Consider the following 17,425-nt stretch of genomic DNA (forward strand, 5'->3'; position numbering starts at 1 on the left):
CCTAACCCCCTGGATCCCACTTGGAAGAACCACTGGGAAGACCTTGGACGCTGAAATAACACCTAGAGACTACTGCATTCAGCCAGCTTTTTTTGGAGACCGAGTGGTGAAAAAGTTGAGATTTGAGAATTTGAAGTCAGCAAGAAGTTGGAAATGCCCACTGTTCAGCCTGTGGGGCATGGAAGGGACATTTCTTTGGGGTAGCAGATCTCAGCTTGGTGACTGCCCATTACTGTCACTGCTGTTAGGTTATCTGATTTGATGAGGCCCTCAGGAACTCACTCTAATTGTGGTTCGCCTCAGAATCACTTACCCTGTGGGAGATCTGGTGAAGGAAACTCAGGACCTTGTTTGCATCTTGATTCTAATAAGCCAACTGTAAAAAACACTTTTCCTTTCTTTTTAAGATCTCATTTTTAAAAAATATTTGAGAGACAGCCCACGCACACATGTGGGGTTTGGGGCAGAGGGAGAGAATCTTCAAGCAGACTCCCAGCTGAGCCCAGGGTGGCTTCATCCCACAGCCCCAAGATCAGGACCTGACCCCAAACCAAGAGTCAGAGGCTTAACCAACTGAGCCACCCCTAAGATTTTATTTTTAAGTAATCTCTATAATGTAGTTTTGGAATGTTGGTGAGGTCCGGAGTCAAGGGCCAAGAAAGAATTCTTGAGATGTCTTTCAAGCAAAAAGGTGATTTTATTAAAGCATGAGGATGGACTCAAGGGCACAAAGTACTACTGCCGCTGCTACCCCGGGATTGTGAGGAGCAACGGATTACGTGCTTTGTGGTTGGGGGAAATAAAGATCAGGGAAGTTCCAAAAGGATTTTCATATGCTAAAGAAGAATCGCTGGAAACCTGAGGCGTTGCTATTGTCAAACTAAGGTTGTTTTTCCCTCTAGCAAGGCATTAACATTAAGAGGTGGGAGCTTCCTGGAGGGACTTTCTACTCTGTCTGCCTCAAGTATTTGTCAATGGGCTGCAGGTTATAAGGACACTTAATCTTATCTACAGTTCCTTCTGCCTTTGTATCCCACATCATCTCCACTGAATGTGGGGCTCCAACCCTGAGATCTAGGGGCTTTGCTCCACGGACTGAGCCAGACAGGCACCCCTAAAAAATCCATTCTGAGACCACTGGAAATGTGAATACGGGCTGGGTATTGGATGATAGGCAACAAATTTGTTAACGTTTTCCAGGTGGGATAATAACATTGTAGTTATGTAAGAAAAATGTTATTTTTATAGATGCAAATTTTTAGAGATGAACTATGGAAGGGTGAAATGGTGTGATGTCTGGAATCTGCTTTTTTAAAGACTTCATAAAGGGGAGTGTAGAGAGATGAGGGTAGCAAAATCCTGCTAATCATTTCATCTCAGTGATGGGAATGAAGGGCCAATGTACCATTTGCTCTACTCTTTGTGACTGAAATATTTTGTAATATGTCTTTGGAAACTGAATATAACATCAGCTTGAGAGCTTTGCTTCTGTCCTTTTTTAGCGAATGCCTTACCAGGCCTTATCTGTAGTGGCCAGATGAGTGTTTCCTTCCACAAAGCTCTGCCTCTAAATAATTTGCTTTAAGTCTGAGGCAGCCAACTTGTTATTTAAGTTAATAACAAATAAACTTAAAAAGGCACTGGGCACTGTTTCCAGCCAGCTGAAACTCACAAACTTTAATAGTTGTGACAGACTGCAAAAGAGGAAAAAAAAATTCTTGGGGCCTGGGATATGGAGATACCCAGGGCCACTTGCCTTTGGAATCAAGGTTAGAAAAAGGGCAAATTCCAGTTTTACTCCATGTGTAGAGGAAATTAGACTGTTTCTCCAAATCTTAATGATTTTTTTTTTTTGCCCCTAAAGAACGTTCTAATTGATGGAACAGAAGGCAAGCTGAAGACAAAGCAGAAGCTGACACCCCACAACCCCCCTCCCCCCGAGATGGGATTTACGTGACATTCCTCAGGCACTCCTGGCTGCCCTAAAACTAAGGAAAGGAAAAACAGTTAACTAATAGAGATCACAATCCTGCAAGACAAGAGTGTCCCTCAGTTTACAAATGTCTTAGCATTTTATAAGAACAAAGCATTTCTATCAATAACCTATCTTCCAGTAGGAAATGTAGGTACAATTAAATGCCCTTATAATCTGCAGTCCATTGACAAATACTTGAAGTGGGCAGAGTATAAAGTTCCTCCAGGGAGTTCCCAACTATCCCAATGTTAATGCCAGGCTAGAAGGAAAAACAACCTTAACTTGACAATGGCAAGGCCTCCGAGAGTCTACTTTAACATATAAAATCCTTTTGAAAACCTTTTTCCTTACCTCCCCCAACCCCAAAGTATATAATCCGCCACCCCTCATATTCCACTGCAGTAGCTCTTTCTGCCCACAGGTTCTGTCCCTGTGCTTTAATAAACCACCAAAGACGTCTCTCTTGGTCGTCGGCTCTGGACCCCCCCCCCACCGAACCTCACTTATATTCCAAAACCACATCACAATGAGCTTAGAAGGTGACCCTTGTGACTGAAATTCACCAGCTAAGTATAAGGTGAGCAAATTGAAGCCTAGACCTCTGGGCCTCATCTCTGCCCCTCCCCTGCCAAGGGCCCCTGGGAGGGCCCCCACTGGCATTAGGCTCTCCTGGCCTAAGATGAGGGTCAGAGCCTAAGTTCTTGGGAGGCAGCCACTACATCCATGATGACCGGCCTTCGAAAGAATATCCTGGGACTCCTAACCCCCACCCTAGTTCCTAAGAACGTAACCTTATTTGGAAATAGGGTCTCTGCAGATGTAATCGGGTTGAGGTCATTCTAGAGGAGGGTGGGCCCTAATCCAACTACCGGTGTCCTTGAAATTGGGACACAGAGACAGATGCACAGGAGGCTTTGTGGAGACTGAGGCAGACTGGACTGATGAATGCCAAGAATTGCCAGCAACCACCAGAAGCCTGGAGAGACCAGAGCTATCCTCCGCTAGAGCCTTCAGGGAACATACATGCCTGCTGACACTTTGATTTCAGACTCATAGGCTCCAGAACTGAGAATACATTTCTGCTAGAAGCTACCCAGTTTGTGGTCATTTGCTGTGGCAGCACTAGGAGACTAACCTAGGGTGCCAGAAACATCTCCTTTCACCCTCACCATTACCACTTTCCAGGAACAATTGCAAGTGTGTCTAAAAAAAGTAGAGAACCAGGCTTTCCATCTAGAACCGCCTAGTACACAGCCCATATTCTTAACCAGGAGACCCAAATTCCCCTTCCTGCAGTTTGGATAATATAATGGCTCTTTCCTAAGTTTGAAAGTTGATAGAAACACCTGGGAACCCCCGAGTGTGGCTATAATAAACAAAAAATAACAAGTGTTGAGGAGGATGTGGGGAAACCCGAACCTTTCTGCACTGCGGGTGGGAATGTACAATGGTACACAGTCTGGTAGTTTCTCAAGTGGTTCAACAGTTATCACATGATCTGGCAGTTCCACTCCTGGGCATCTGTTTACGAAAGAGGAATGAAAACATAGGTCCACACAAACACCTGTACATGAATGTCCATAGTGGCATTACTCATAAGCGCCCCAGTGGAAACCATTCAAATAATATAATCACCAACAGATGAATGGATAAATAAAATCTTATAGGGGCATACAGTATTATTTGACCATAAACAAACAAACAAAAAAGGACAGTGCTGAACATGCCACGTGGAGAAATCTCAAAAACATTATGTGAAGTGAAAGAAGCCAGATGCAAGAGGCTACAAACTCTATGACTTATTTATATGAAGTGTACAGTAAAGGCAAATTATAGACAGAAAGCAGATCAATGGTGGCCGAGGGCTGGGGCTCAGAATGAGGATTAACTGTAAATCTGAGATCTTCTTGGGGGATGAATGTGTTCTAAAACAGATTCATAGTGATTGGTTGCACCACTCAGTAAAGTTACTAAAAATCATTGAATGGCTTATTTGAAATGCGTGAATTATACAATGTGTGAAATAAAGCTGTTTAAAAAAACGTTTAGATTTTAGGACCTATATGGGTCAAGAGCCAGCCACCTTAGACGATTGGGTTATTTTAGAACACAGGAAGGACACTATTTAGGTTTTCCAGTTTTCAATGATAAAGTGCTTCACTTTTATTTATGCGAACTTTAGCTGCAGGAAAATGCCAGAACAATTTGGAATTGAAACAGTGCAGAGGCCAAAAACAAAATTCGTTATTTGGACACTTACACGCTAAGAAGCCACTCTCCCCACTTCTTCAGGGCCTCTGAGAAGGGGATTAGTAGCCAATTAAGTAATGACATCTTTTCTTCTTCATCCTACCAGCATCCCAGACACAGACTACAGCCTGGTGGGTGACAATAAGCTCTCTCTCCGTGGACCTGGCTTCCCCCGCTGGAGCTCTTCAGCCACAGCAACTCTGGCTGTGCGATGCCTTGCCCAAGAACAGATCCAAACAGGCAGCCTAGCATCGGTGGGTGGCAGAAGCACCTGACAGAGCTCTTTCCAGAAATGCCTTTTCAAGTAGTCTAGCAGGATGTGCAAGCCCTTCTTCTAACTCCCCGTGTGCCGTAGGCATCAGTAACTCCTCTTTGGGGAGATTCTGAAGGCTTCAGTCAGGCCCATCTACTCTCTATTCCAACTGGGTAACGAAAGGGGACACATCTGCCTGGCTTTCATAACTCCAGGACAGTGAGACAAAGCAGCCCTTGGCAAGAGCCAGGGAGGACAACAGGGCAACAGAGCCCATCTTTTCCCAGTCCCTCTCAGTCAGGACTTCAGGCCCATCTGGGCCATCATTTCTTCATACACAGTCCACGCCATGGCTGCCATCAGAGCTCTGCGGAGGGCCCGGGGAACGCCGCCTTGGAAGAAGCCACGCAGCCCATAATCCTACGAGGAAAACGAATGTCAACAGTCTGGAAGCAGAGTAGCAAAACAATGAACACACCTAGTGCGAGACTGAGGGTCTCTGTTACCCCATTTGTGAGCCTCGGGTTTTGGATTTGTATAGATAATGCCAAAACTATGAATAATGGATCCAAGGTGACGATGAACTAAAAAAAAAAAAAGAAAGAAAAAAATTATTTTTTGCTAAACTTTATCTTTTTAGGTTTGCTTTATCCAGGAGAATTTATTTCTCAGCTGAAAATCTTTCTACAGGGTGGCCGTATAGAGCTGGATAGCTTGTGCAGCTCACATAAGCACCAAGCCCCAGCTGGCAGCCAAGATCTAGGCCACAGTCTGCATGCCAAGCCCTGGGCCCTGGCTCCAGGCTGGAGGAAAAGGTGTCTTTTTGGCGATTTGTCTGCCTGGAGGAAGCATCTTTGCCTAATTTGCATAATTCACTGTATGCTCTTGTCGATCCTACATAAGCATTAAAGACAAAACACCTCCAACTCCTTCATAATCTGGACTGATTTATTCATTCCTGTCGTTATTCCTTCCATTTTCATACATACTGAAGAATATTATTTTCAAAGTTTACGCTTTTAGGTATAGAGAATAAGAAAGCAGGCAACCCAAGCAGGGTGAGGAATATGATCAGATTCACAAATATCTGTTTACATCTAGGGCGAGACAGCTACATGATGCGTATGCTCACATTGTTTCCTCTGCTATGTGGAAAAACTGAGATGTACAGAAAAATATAAACATGTAGGGACAAACTTAGCTTGAACAAGAATATCTGGTATGTGATAACAGTGCATGCTTCCAAAGGACCAACTCAGTGGCTTTTAAATGATGCTTAAGTGTACTTTATGTCTACTGTACTTTTTATCTTTAATAATACCTTTTGTCCATTGCATTAGAGCAAATTTCTAGAGACAAATAATGTGTGTGTGATTTTTTTCTGACTTGAGTTCCTCCTAGGTCCTTGATCATCAGCTGACTAGGCCCTCCCAGATTGCCTGACCTGATAGGTCTGGGGTGGAGTCCAGCCATCTGCCAAGTTTAACTAGTTATCACAGGTTGTCCTAATGTAGTCAGTTCCCCCCACCCACCACCAAAAAACCCCCCAAAAAACAAAAACAAAAACAAAAACAACACATGGCCAACCATAGGTTTTTAACAGTGATCCTCAACCTTGGCAACACTTTGGAATCGGTGGGGAACTTAGCTACTGATCCGGGTTTCACCCCCACTTCAGAGATTCAGGTAGAAGCAGCCCAGGTTGTGACCTGGGGGTGGGAACTTTTTAAAGCTCCCCAGCTGATTCTAATGTGTAAAGGACATGAGCTACCATTCTAGAGAAAGAGAGAGAGAGAGAGCCTTAACCACAATAAGAAACAATATTTACTCCATAGCCTTACTTTGAAAATGAGTGTCACTGCCTGGCCAATCCACCGAAACTTCATTGGGGAGAGCTGCATATGAGTTTTGATGACATCCGCAGGCTGAGTCACCAGGGAGGCCAGAATGCCAGCAAAGATCCCACAGCTGAAATTTACAGCAGGAATAAGGACTGCATCCAACTGGTCTGAAACAGGACAAAGGCAACATTCAGTGACAAATGAATCTCACATTCAACACATAAATATCAATACCAAGTTGCCCAGTAATTCTTCCGCAAAGTCAGAAGGGTCTAGATTCAATCAGGGTTAAGAAGTAAACATTTAAAGGTATAACTAAATGTGGATGGGAGTCATGGAGTTAAAATTTGCCTTTTTTACAACCATCACCATCATAATTGATTCGGGAAAGAATCACTGACTGAGGCTCAAACACTGGGGAGAAAGTAACAGGATGTTTTATATAGATTTATACAGATTCGAAGTATTCCCCCCCGCCAGATGTCTCCCAATTACAAAAGAGTTTTCATTGGAGACACCATCTTGTCCAAGTGATAAAAAGTTAAACATCGCCCACAATAGTCAAACCGATGTCACAAGCTTCCCGATATAGGCACTGGAGACTAAAGAACAGTATCTATGTTAAATTTACTAATTTTGAGGAGATGGTTCTATGAGACTATCTTTGTTCTTAGGAAACACACATGGAGGTATCTAAGGGTAAAGGGGCATCACTCCTGCAACTTACTCTTAAATGGATTGCAATAAACAATTACACATAAAAAGAGGTCAAAAATGTACACCAAGCTCCCTTACTGCCCTTTCTGTGGCAAAATAAGGGTGTGACCTGCAGTGTCACGCCTCCTGGTGCCTGTGACGGAGCAGCAAACTCCTAAAGCACCCCAACTCTACTTGATCACCATTGTCATGATGGGGGCATGCCGGTTTTCCACTTACACGACCTTGGTTGCATTTCCTTGCTCAAATTCTCCAGAGACACCTTATTGAATGCAGGTTCGTTCCACAGGATGTGTTTCTATCGGAATCTGGCTCTGCTCGGGTGAGATGTTCACAGCCCACTGATTGTACCCCTGTCATGACCAACTTGAGCTTCCTGGCAGTGTGGGTCTGCCAGAATGCCTGCGGTCTGACACCTTGCTCTCCACCCAAATAGAGGGCTCAAAACCATTTTAACTGGGAACACGGCAAGCGGAGGTGCTAACCTCCCTAACCTCATCAAACTTGTCTGATAAGAATCAGATCAAGTGCTTCTTGAGAAATACAGACTCCCAGGTCTTCCCCCAAAGTTTCTGATTTTAGGAGGCCCTAGGGCGGGACCCAGCAACCTAAAGAATCAGGCATATCTGCGATGTATTATTGCAAAACATGCTTTATACCTCCCCCACCCCACTCAAGAATTACAGTACTACCAGTACAGTGCCATTAATAGACTATAAACTCCAACGGGCAGGGGCCAAGTCTGTCACGACCACCACTGTGTCCAACACCCGGTCTGATGCTTGACACGAGGCCGACATGGTTCCATTCCTAAAACTCTGCTAAGATCAATAAACAATCTCCGATTGCAGAGAAAGTGGTGAGGATATGACGTCTCGGAGAGAGCTCTTCCCCACCACACCTTCTTTCGTCCATACCATGGGTCATGATGTTTTTGGTCTGGTTGTAGAACATCAGGTAAATTCCAGAAAAGGGTGCGTCACGAAGGAGTGTTGCCGTCAGGCCGCTGAAGAGTCCCCGATGCCCCTCGCTGCGATAGATGCTCCTCAGGGCTGCATAGATGCTCTCATACCCGTACCTCCCACTCTGCAAAGAAGCACAGAACCAGTGGCTGGCGCGGCGACCCTGGGTTCGAGCAACGAACCCACCTGACTTCGGGTTACGTGGCATTACCAGGCACCACGGGCTCTGGTTCCCACGTGGCTTGCATTCTCTGACCACAGCGGCCTCTATTTTGGATTCTAAATCCGGAGTTGACATCGGTGGCCACCTGACAAAAGCCCAGTGCCTCTGTTTACCCACGCTGAAGGCCAAAAGCAGTCGGACTCACCTCGTAACGTGTCTTGATCACAGTGATGGGTGACATGCAGACCCCTGCAACCGAACGAGAGCCCACTCCCAGGATGACCGACTCCAGGGCCGTGGGGGGGTGGCCTCGCAGGAAGTACTGCTTCAAGGAGTAGAGAGTGCCGAAGTAGATGCCAATGCCAGGGACACACCTCACAATGGACTGCAGAACAAGTCAGAGGGAGGAAAGAAATCACAGACCGACACTAAGATACTGTCTTAGCTGGGTTTTCCAAAGACGGAGATTTGCATCCAAGTAGCTGATTGAAGGTGTGGAGGGAACGCCAATAAGAGAACGGGGAAGTGAGGAGAGAAGGCAGCCCATGAAGGGCAGGCTACCTAACTCATTACTGCCCCAGACAATGGAATCCCTTTGGGGGGAACTCTGGGAATCGGTGTAGGGCACACCTCAGAGTTGGCCCTCCAGCTGAGGAGGGTGAGTGAGGTTTGGAAACATCAACTGTCATCTTCCATTCAGCTGGGGTGAGCATTCATGCCCTGGCACTCCCAGCAAATTGAGTTCCTAGGGCCAGAAAAAGCCTGCAGGTGAAGAGCTGCAGGTGTGGCCTGCTTGCATCGGAGGGCAAGTGCAAGGATACGCCGGCAGCTGGGGGCACCAGCTGCGTCTGCTCTAGACTTGCTATTGCTCCAACAAGCTGCATCTAGGGCATAAAGCTATTTCCCCGAGCCCTCCAACAGGAGTGAGCAGTAGCTTGAGACAGGGAGAAGACCGTTAAGTCGTCCCACCGCTTCGGCACTCACCTATCCTTACAAGAGGGGGTATGTGAGGTGCGTGAGAAAGGGCTAGCTATGACAGCAGAGGGTGCAAGAGAAGACCCAAAAGGCAGCTTACAGGGGACATTCCTTTCCAAAGGCCCAGAATACTCTCCGTGCGAACCACCTTCAAGAGCAGAGCCAGCATCCCAATGCGTCCGGATCTGAAAGCAGACAAAATAGAGGCAGGGAAGAAAAAAAAAAATCCCTCAGACCCCATCCTCATAAAAGAACTTCCCATCCAAAGACTTCTTTGTATGACTTCTTCCCTAAGAGCACTCAAGAATCTCTACAACACATCTTGGAATAACTGAGTTCCCATATGTTCATGATTTGGTACATACGTGTTTTATCTGTTGATTCACACCACAAGCAATCGGATGACCTCTCATGTTATATGCATTTGGTATACTTCCCACAGTGCTGAGCCCAATGTGGGGCATAAAAGAGACACTTAATACACACGTTATTTCCAGAAAATCACCCACGCTACTCGTACCAGACAGCACAGTATGACATTATAGGCTAGCGCAATAAAATGCAAATGTCATCAGGGCAGATCCCAGGAAGGTGCCCCCAGAGAATCATTAACAGGAAATGTCAAAGAAGTTGGGCATGGCCCGTGTTTCTCTTGAAGCATCCAACAGAACAGCAGTTGACTTAACACAGTTGAGATGCTCCTGTGTCTGAGAGAAGTTGTTGAAACCGGTTCCTCAAAGAAACGGGGGGACAGTGGGCCTTACCCATGGGCTGAGGGCTGAAGAGTCTGCAGACGCGTTTTGAGGAGATCCAGGGGTTGGAAAAGGAGGGTGGAGCAGGTCCCACTGATGGAGCCACACAGGAAAGCCTTGATCACCGGATGCAACTTCAGGACAAGACAACACTGAGTCAGCAACTCTCGGCCGCGGGCCTCAGCTTTCTACACACCGAGACCAGTCATTTCCCCTGTAAGGGTGGCTTAGAAAACCACCTGCTGGTGCCCTGTATTATCTATCTTCCCACTTCAGAGAAGGCAAAAGTGAACCCAGGAATTAACAGCACTGGAATGCCGTGTGGAGAACATAATACCCAGCTGGAGGGGATCTCTCTGGCGTTAGGATTGAGAATGGGCAATGAGGATCCTCCTGAGCAGCATGTCTATGTCCACCTGTGAATTAGGCTGCCAACTACACCTCCCTCTCTGTCCTGACGCTAAAAGTTATTGGCCATCTCCTTATCTTCACAGAAGCAAAATCAACTGAACCTAGTGTCTGAACTGTTGGTTGTTAGGCTCTCTTGGTTATGGGACCTGTAGATATTTACAGGAGCGAGACATAGGAAATGAAACCATAAGCTCAGGTTCAGTGTAAAACATGGACCACTCCCTGTGAAACCTATGAATTTCCTTAATTTTTTTAACACTTTTTTTTTAAAGATTTTATTTATTCATTTGAGACACAGAGATAGATTGAGAGAGAGCATGAGCAGGGAGAAGCAGGCTACCCGCTGAGCCAGGAGCCCGATGTGGGGCTGGATCCCAGGACCCTGGGATCATGACCTGAGCCGAAAGGCAGACGCTTAACCATCTGAGCCACCCAGACGCCCCTGAATTTCCTTAATTTAAAAGCTTTCCCTTTCTCCTATACCCACGCCTCTCACTGGGACGTAAGCAGATCGCAGATGGTGTGGTAGACCAGCAGTCACCTCTTCCCCCTGGGTCTGCTGGCTCTCCCTTAAACCAGGCCAGTTGCACACCCTGGCTAATCTGGAGGCACCACCTGGAAGGGCAGAGACTAAACGTACTTCCTTGAGCCCACCACGCTAGAGGCCTCACGGCTTGCCTCAGAATCCACTCGATCACAAATGGTTGTGAAAAGACACGTTTAAAAATCCAACCAGGAAAGAAAAGTGCTCTTCTCCAAACAAGCGGCTTGGCAAACTCCATCCAAAAAGATCTCTCCTCATTAAATGGTACTTGGACTATTATTCTTGAATGCATGGACAACTGTTGTCCTAAGACACTCGGAAGATGAAGTTGCTGGTTATACCCATATAGCCACCAACCCAGAACTAAAATGTTTGTAACCTGTGGGTTTTTTTGTTTCACAGGGATCACTCCACATTTCTACCAAATGAGCAAGTTTCAAATTAGAACTGGAATCACTTAAAAGATAAAAAAATTCACGTAATAGCGGAGGTCACAACTCTGTTCAAATGGCTTGTCAAGTATCCAGGGGTGACAAAAGTGGTAACACAACACATCCAACCAAGTAAAATGTGTCTGCCTTGCCAGTCTGTCAGCATACCATTCCCTGTCCCCCAAGGGGGTGGGGAGTGGCTAATGCTAAGCCCTATTCCCGTGAGTCTGTGCTTCTAGGTCTCATCCTTCCATTGGTATTTTGGGCAAAGCCCCTCTCTTTCCAGCCCCAAGACACATCACCTCCACTCCCTCTGGGCTAGTCACCCCTCAGCCCCCACCACTTGCCATCCAGCTAAAGCTGCCTCTCCTGCTCACCAAAGACCTGCCCATCCCAGGAGCCCTTTCCCACCCTAGGCCTTCTCTTACTTGGCTGCTCCCGTGCATTTCAAACAGCTGGTTTGGGGCTCCTTTTCAGGCTGCTCCTTTCCCTCAGCCTCAGACCTTGCTCTTCTTATCTCCGCCCGGCCACAGCCCCTCAGGCCACCTCACCCACACCACAGGGCACCGCGCCCGCGCCCATAATGCCCAGCAACCCCCTCCCTGAGAGGCCCCCAGGCAGCTCCGACTCACTCCAAAATGGAAACCCAGTCAATACTTCACCACACTCCTGCCTCTACTCCAATCCACAAGATATTCCTGCGGCAAGTTTGGGAGACACATAAAAATCCTCACTGTACCTGCGGCTTCATGACCCAGTCCTGCTGATGACCCCTCAGTGTTGCCAGAGCCAGCCCACACCTATCTATTCCAGTGACCTCCTTGGCAGTCTCCAGCCTCAACCCTACCAACCCACCCTCCCGAGCTCCCGGAGCAGCATTGGATAAGGCATCTATGTACACCTCCTTGAGATCTCACAACACTCTTAAAAGCTAGGTATTTAAACCCATTTTACAGGTGATATTGGAGCTCACAGGGGCGCCTGGGTGGCTCAGTCTTTAAATGTCTGCCTTCGGCTGGGGTTGTGATCCGGGGGTCCTGGAATGGAGCCCCGCAACAGGCTCCCTGCTCGGGCAGGAAGCCTGCTTCTCCCTCTCCCACTCCCCCTGCTTGTGTTCCCTCTCTCGCTGTGTCTCTCTCTGTCAAATAAATGGGTAAAATCTTTAAAAAAAAGAAAGAAAGAAATGGAGCTCACAGAGGTCACGAACGTGTCCTACGTCACAGGGTTTGAGGCCACCGGCTAGGCTTACAAGGTCCTTCCTGAATCATGTGGCCCCTTGTTACTTTTTCAGCCTGTGTTCTCAGCCTCCTACCTCTAACTCACAGTGCAACCATCAGGAATTCTCTGCCTTCCCATCCTGGCTCCTCCCATGTCTGATTCATCCCTGGGGGGCCTCTGCTTAGATCTCCTCTGCTGCCGCAAAGCCCCTAATCCCCCCATTGGCATTCAGGACGCCTCCTCAGTACTTCCACTGCATCTGAGCCCATCTCCCTTAGGATCCAGTACAGAAGAGGCCACTACCTGTCCTTTTCACGATGGTACCTCCAGCACTGACCACGGAGCCTGGTGCACAGTAGGTGCCCAAGAGTCAAAAAAAACAGAATTTACACTTTTCATTTTGAATAGTTTTAAGATGTTGTCACATGGAGCATCCTTTGAAGGCATGTTTGATTTTTTTTCTAAGTACTGAGGAGGAGCACTGAATGCCAATGGGGGGTTTAGGGGCTTTGCCACAGCAGCGATCTAAGCAGAGGCCCCCAGGGATGAAAATAGCCTAAAGTTATTCAAGGTAAAAACAATGACTAACAATTCGGTTTTTTGAGGGAGGAGAGCAAAAACAACCAAATAACATACAGTATACAAAGGCAGTAAATAGTACTTAAGTAGTTAGCAAACAGGTTCCACAAGCAATTCTTAATCCAAAAGTCTCCAGGCCAGAGCGGGAGGACCCAGAAAGAGAAATAGATTAAGCACGTTTTCAAAGATGTAAAGTGGAGCCGCAGCCGCTACCTTTTTTAACGATTAAAAAAACAACCCCATACCCCGCCCGCCGGCGCCGACAGACGGGATCTCGGAGCAAACGTGGCGGCGACTCCGCGCTCGCGGCTTAATCCTGCGTTTCGCGCCTCCACCCACCGCCAGCGGTTACTCAGCCAGACCGTCCTCCGGGCCCGCCTGTCCAGCCCCGCCTCCGCCTCCACCAATGGAGGCCCGGCGGCACGACCGCGGCAGCCAATCCAGACTCAGGGGTGTGGCCTCGCGGCATCACCGGCCCCACCAGTTCCTCGCCGGCTAGGAGGTGGAGGCCCAGAGGGTGTCCTCCCTCCCCGCCCGGGGACCCTGTGCGGTCCTAACTCACCTCCCTCGGGCACCCACCGCTTCTCAGGTTTGGCGCGACTACCGAGCCTTGCGATGGTCCAAATACCTGCCCGAGCGTCCTTCCACCTCTGTCGCCCTAGGCATCCAACTCAAAGCAACGTCCGGTAGCGCCCGCACGTTGTTCAGTTCGCTCCGGCACACTCCCTCGCACTCCCAAGGTCCCGGCAATTCCGCCCACTCTACCCGGACGCCAAAGCAGCAGCGAGACCGTCGCTTGTCTGTCCCAAGGGGGCTGCAACTCCTCTCCTCTCTCGCCCTTCCCTTTTCAATCCCCTTGATCAATCCATCCCTCTCGCGCCACATCCCCACCCGTTCTGCGCACACCCAGAGAGCGGAAAAGGTTCCCAGAGAGCCGCTGACCCTTGGCTACCTCCCGAGAATTTCCCTCCACGAGCCGGCGGTTTCGGAACCCCTGTGTCCCTTCCCCGCAGTTTACCATAAGCGTCTCCACCCTGTCTCCGACATCTTGAGGCTGCAGCAGCGCCGGGCGTGACTTCTGAAACATTGGAGAGGACGCCAGGCTCTGGGTGCCGTTGGTGGAAGCTCGGGCCCAGCGCTGGCGACCTCGCGGGAGAAGGCGACGCGCTCTCAGGCTGGGGCTCTGCCGTCCGCGCGGTCGGACGCCGGGTCTGCGCGCCCACCGTCCCTGCGTGGCTCCGCGTGGCACACCGGGACCTGCTAACAGCTCTTCACTCGCTCTGCAGACCCCGCGGCTCTGCTCTCCTGCCCATCCTGCCCGGCTGCACGCTTTTCGACCCCAGATCAGGTAGGGTGTATCCGGAGGTGGAGAAAGCCGGAGGAAACGGCGTGCAACCGTGGGATTTCGCTTCCGGGGTTGGGCGCCTGTCTCGAGCTGGTGAGGGTGTTAGCTTTAGTGCCACCTGGTGAACATGTCCAGAACTGCAGGACCCGCGGTTTCCAAGGTCTGGTGCAAGCTGTGAACGTGTTTGCAGTCCAGACTTGCTCTGCCGTAGCCATCTGTGCCTGTTAAACTTCAAATGTGGCTCGTGTGCCTGACGACCAGAATTTTAAATTGTAATTAATTGTAGTTAATTTGTATTAAAAATTGAAGCACTATGGAATATTTTTCTGTTAAACAACTTTATTGTTTTGGCAGACCCACATTTCCCTTTGAGCGCTTAAAATTTAGTGAAGGAATTGACATGTGCTGGTAAGTTATCCATACACCGCATTTCTTTTTTCTTTCTCTCTCTCTCTCTCTCTCTTTTTTTTTTTAAGAGCGAGAGAGTGCGCGGACAAGTGCGGGGAAGAAGGCCGGCAATGGTGCAGAGGGGAGAATCTTCCGCGGGGGCTCAGGGCTCTATCTCACCACCGGAGATCATGACCTCCGTGGAAATCAAGAGTCCCAGGCTTAACCAACTGAGCCAGCCAGGCACCCCCATTTCTAAGATTTACAGCAATATGGTAAAATAACTTATTAATAATTGTTATTACATGTTGAAATGATGTTTTGGATATATTTGGTGAAATATTAAAATTAATTTTACATATTTCCTTTTCCTTTTTTTTAAGATTTTATTTATTTATTTGAGAGAGAGCGAGAACAGAGGGAGAGTAAGAGGGAGAAGCAGTCCCCGCTGAACAGAGAGCCCAACATGGGACTGGATCCCAGGACCCTGGGATCATGAGAGTGGAAGGCAGACCCTTAACCCGCTGAGCCACCCAGGCACCACTCTTTTTCCTTTTTTTCAATACGGCTACTAGGATATTAAAAATTACACATGTGGCTCACACTACATATCTATTAGACCACACTGGTCTATATGTTTAAGATTATGGTGTATCTCTCATCTGGACTCTGGGAATAACATTTATGGTCTCCTAGCTTCCCATTTTTCCTGTCTGGCGGAGCATTTGAAAGGTATTGCTGCAGAGACCCTGACATGCCTGTTGAAAAAAGCAGGCACACACCTTCAACATCCCTGGTTAACTGCAGAATAAAGTGCAAACTTGTCATGGTGACAGGCTTCACTACTTTCCAGTATCCAGTCTTCACCCGGGAAATCTAGGTCAGGGAAGAAACTGATAATTCAGGGAGTAAGATGCTGTTTTTTAAGATTTTTTTCCTGTGCCACTGAGGCACAAGGAACAGGCAAGAAAGTGGCTCTTTGGGGACGCCTGGGTGGCTCAGTCATTAAGCGTCTGCCATTGGCTCAGGTCATGATCCCAGGATTCTGGGATGGAGCCCCACATTGGGCTCCCTGCTCAGCAGGAGGCTTGCTTCTCCCTCTCCCGCTCCCCCTGCCTGTGTTCCCTCTCTCACTGTGTCTCTCTCTGTCAAATAAATAAATTTAAAGAAAAAAAGTGGCTCTTTGTCCTCAGAAGGGATTAAGCAAAGCATAAACAGTAAGAAATACATAAACAAATCTGTCTGGTGATTGTTGAATACTTTGTTACCCCTTGTTTTAAGCGTGAGTTTGATTTTCTTTGTGCAGTGTGGATGACTAAGCTAAAACTTCTTTTTTCGAGGAACAGCTATGTTTTCCCCCAGAGGTCAAGGATTTCTACTTTTGAGAAACAGTGGATTGGTGAATTTCAGAGGCTGCTCTTAGCCACTCTGGGGTTGGGGCAGAGGTGAAACCCACAATGAAAGCCTGCTGCCTGCTTGGCTGCCCCACCACCAGCAGGTACATTGGCTTGGTTGTGGGCTCAGAAGAAATGAGCTGGCTTCCAAGGGTAGTAGGTGCCTGCCGGGTTTTCCTCCACTATATCTGTTCCTGCTACACTCCTAGACCTGGAACCCAGAGTCCCCCCATCCTCTTCAATCCTTCTCGCATGTTCTTAGAGATGTGGAGTATGAGATCACGTGAAAGAAGCATTACCCATTAGCAGATGACAGAGGGTTTTGGAGCAATACTTATTTACTTATGGCAAAACTTGGAGCGGTGAGTTAAAAAATAAAAGAAAAATATATGGTGAAAACATTGCATGTGACTTTAGTTCAAAACAAGGTCATTAACATCAGTCACAGCTTCCCTGACTTGTCTGCAGTCGCTGGAAGGTGATTTTTGCTTCTATGACCTGACTTCCCCCACTTACACATTTGATCCCCCAAACTCAATCTGGCCCTTTTTTTCTCAGTTGGGTATTAAGGTTTCATGATGATTTCCCATCCCGGTGACTGTAGTCACTTTCAATCCAGGAAGAAATACACATACTTTGATTTGGATACATGACCTCCCTTTTACAGCTTTATTCACAACAAGCTTTGACATCTGGAGGAGTTTCCACCATCCAAGAAGGAAAAAGCTGGAGTAAGCATGGGAAACCGGAGATGGATGGGAGACAGAATCTGCTCCCAAGCTTCGGTTTCCTGCCCTCCAGGGCAGGAGATGAGCCTTACAGCACCTGGAACCTGTGTCCCTTCATTTGGAAGAAGGTGGCTGGAATCCTGAAGAGCACATCAATGAGTTGCCCCCCATGCTTCCAGGAAACCAGCGCAGGGAGACTTTTCCTTTCTGTGTGCCTGGAGCCAGAGTTACTTCTGGAAATATCTAGAGTCCCTCTACTGTTGGCAAAGCAATGAGTCCACTTTTGCCCGGTGGCGCTAGGAGGGGTCAATAGGGGAGACATGATGCACAAGGTATGGGCACAGTCCTCTCCCCTCCATCTCCATGAGCCTCTTTAGACTAGTGGCCTCCCAGAGAGGTGAATGGATATGTTATAACGGGCTCCATTGTGTAAAGAAAAGGAGCTCCTCTCCATTTAAACATCCCCTTGACCCCAAACACAGTCTGAAAGAGCAGTCTTA

The 17,425-nt window shown here is 47.9% G+C and overlaps 1 protein-coding gene across 3 annotated transcripts; it reads right to left on the minus strand.

Annotated features, from left to right (window-relative positions):
* Positions 1-4,099: 4,099 nt before the first annotated feature.
* On the minus strand, positions 4,100-14,487 carry SLC25A38 (solute carrier family 25 member 38). Of its 3 annotated transcripts, XM_028107159.2 has the most exons (8): positions 14,090-14,485; positions 9,901-10,022; positions 9,237-9,321; positions 8,367-8,546; positions 7,954-8,122; positions 6,320-6,486; positions 4,985-5,062; positions 4,100-4,898 (listed from the first exon to the last, which is right to left on the minus strand). In XM_028107159.2, the coding sequence occupies exons 1-8, from the start codon at positions 14,156-14,158 to the stop codon at positions 4,776-4,778; spliced, it is 993 nt and encodes a 330-aa protein (XP_027962960.1). In that variant the 5' UTR covers positions 14,159-14,485; the 3' UTR covers positions 4,100-4,775. The 3 variants fall into 3 exon arrangements, with proteins under 3 accessions (XP_027962960.1, XP_027962961.1, XP_027962962.1); XM_028107160.2 differs by lacking the exon at positions 4,985-5,062 and having other exon boundaries at positions 14,090-14,481; XM_028107161.2 differs by lacking the exons at positions 4,985-5,062; positions 6,320-6,486 and having other exon boundaries at positions 14,090-14,487.
* Between the last annotated feature and the right edge of the window lie 2,938 nt (positions 14,488-17,425).

Source organism: Eumetopias jubatus, unplaced genomic scaffold (genome assembly GCF_037043125.1).
Source record: "Eumetopias jubatus isolate StellerSeaLion01/CBP00866 unplaced genomic scaffold, mEumJub1_p1.0 scaffold_1, whole genome shotgun sequence".
NCBI classification, from domain to species: domain Eukaryota; kingdom Metazoa; phylum Chordata; class Mammalia; order Carnivora; family Otariidae; genus Eumetopias; species Eumetopias jubatus.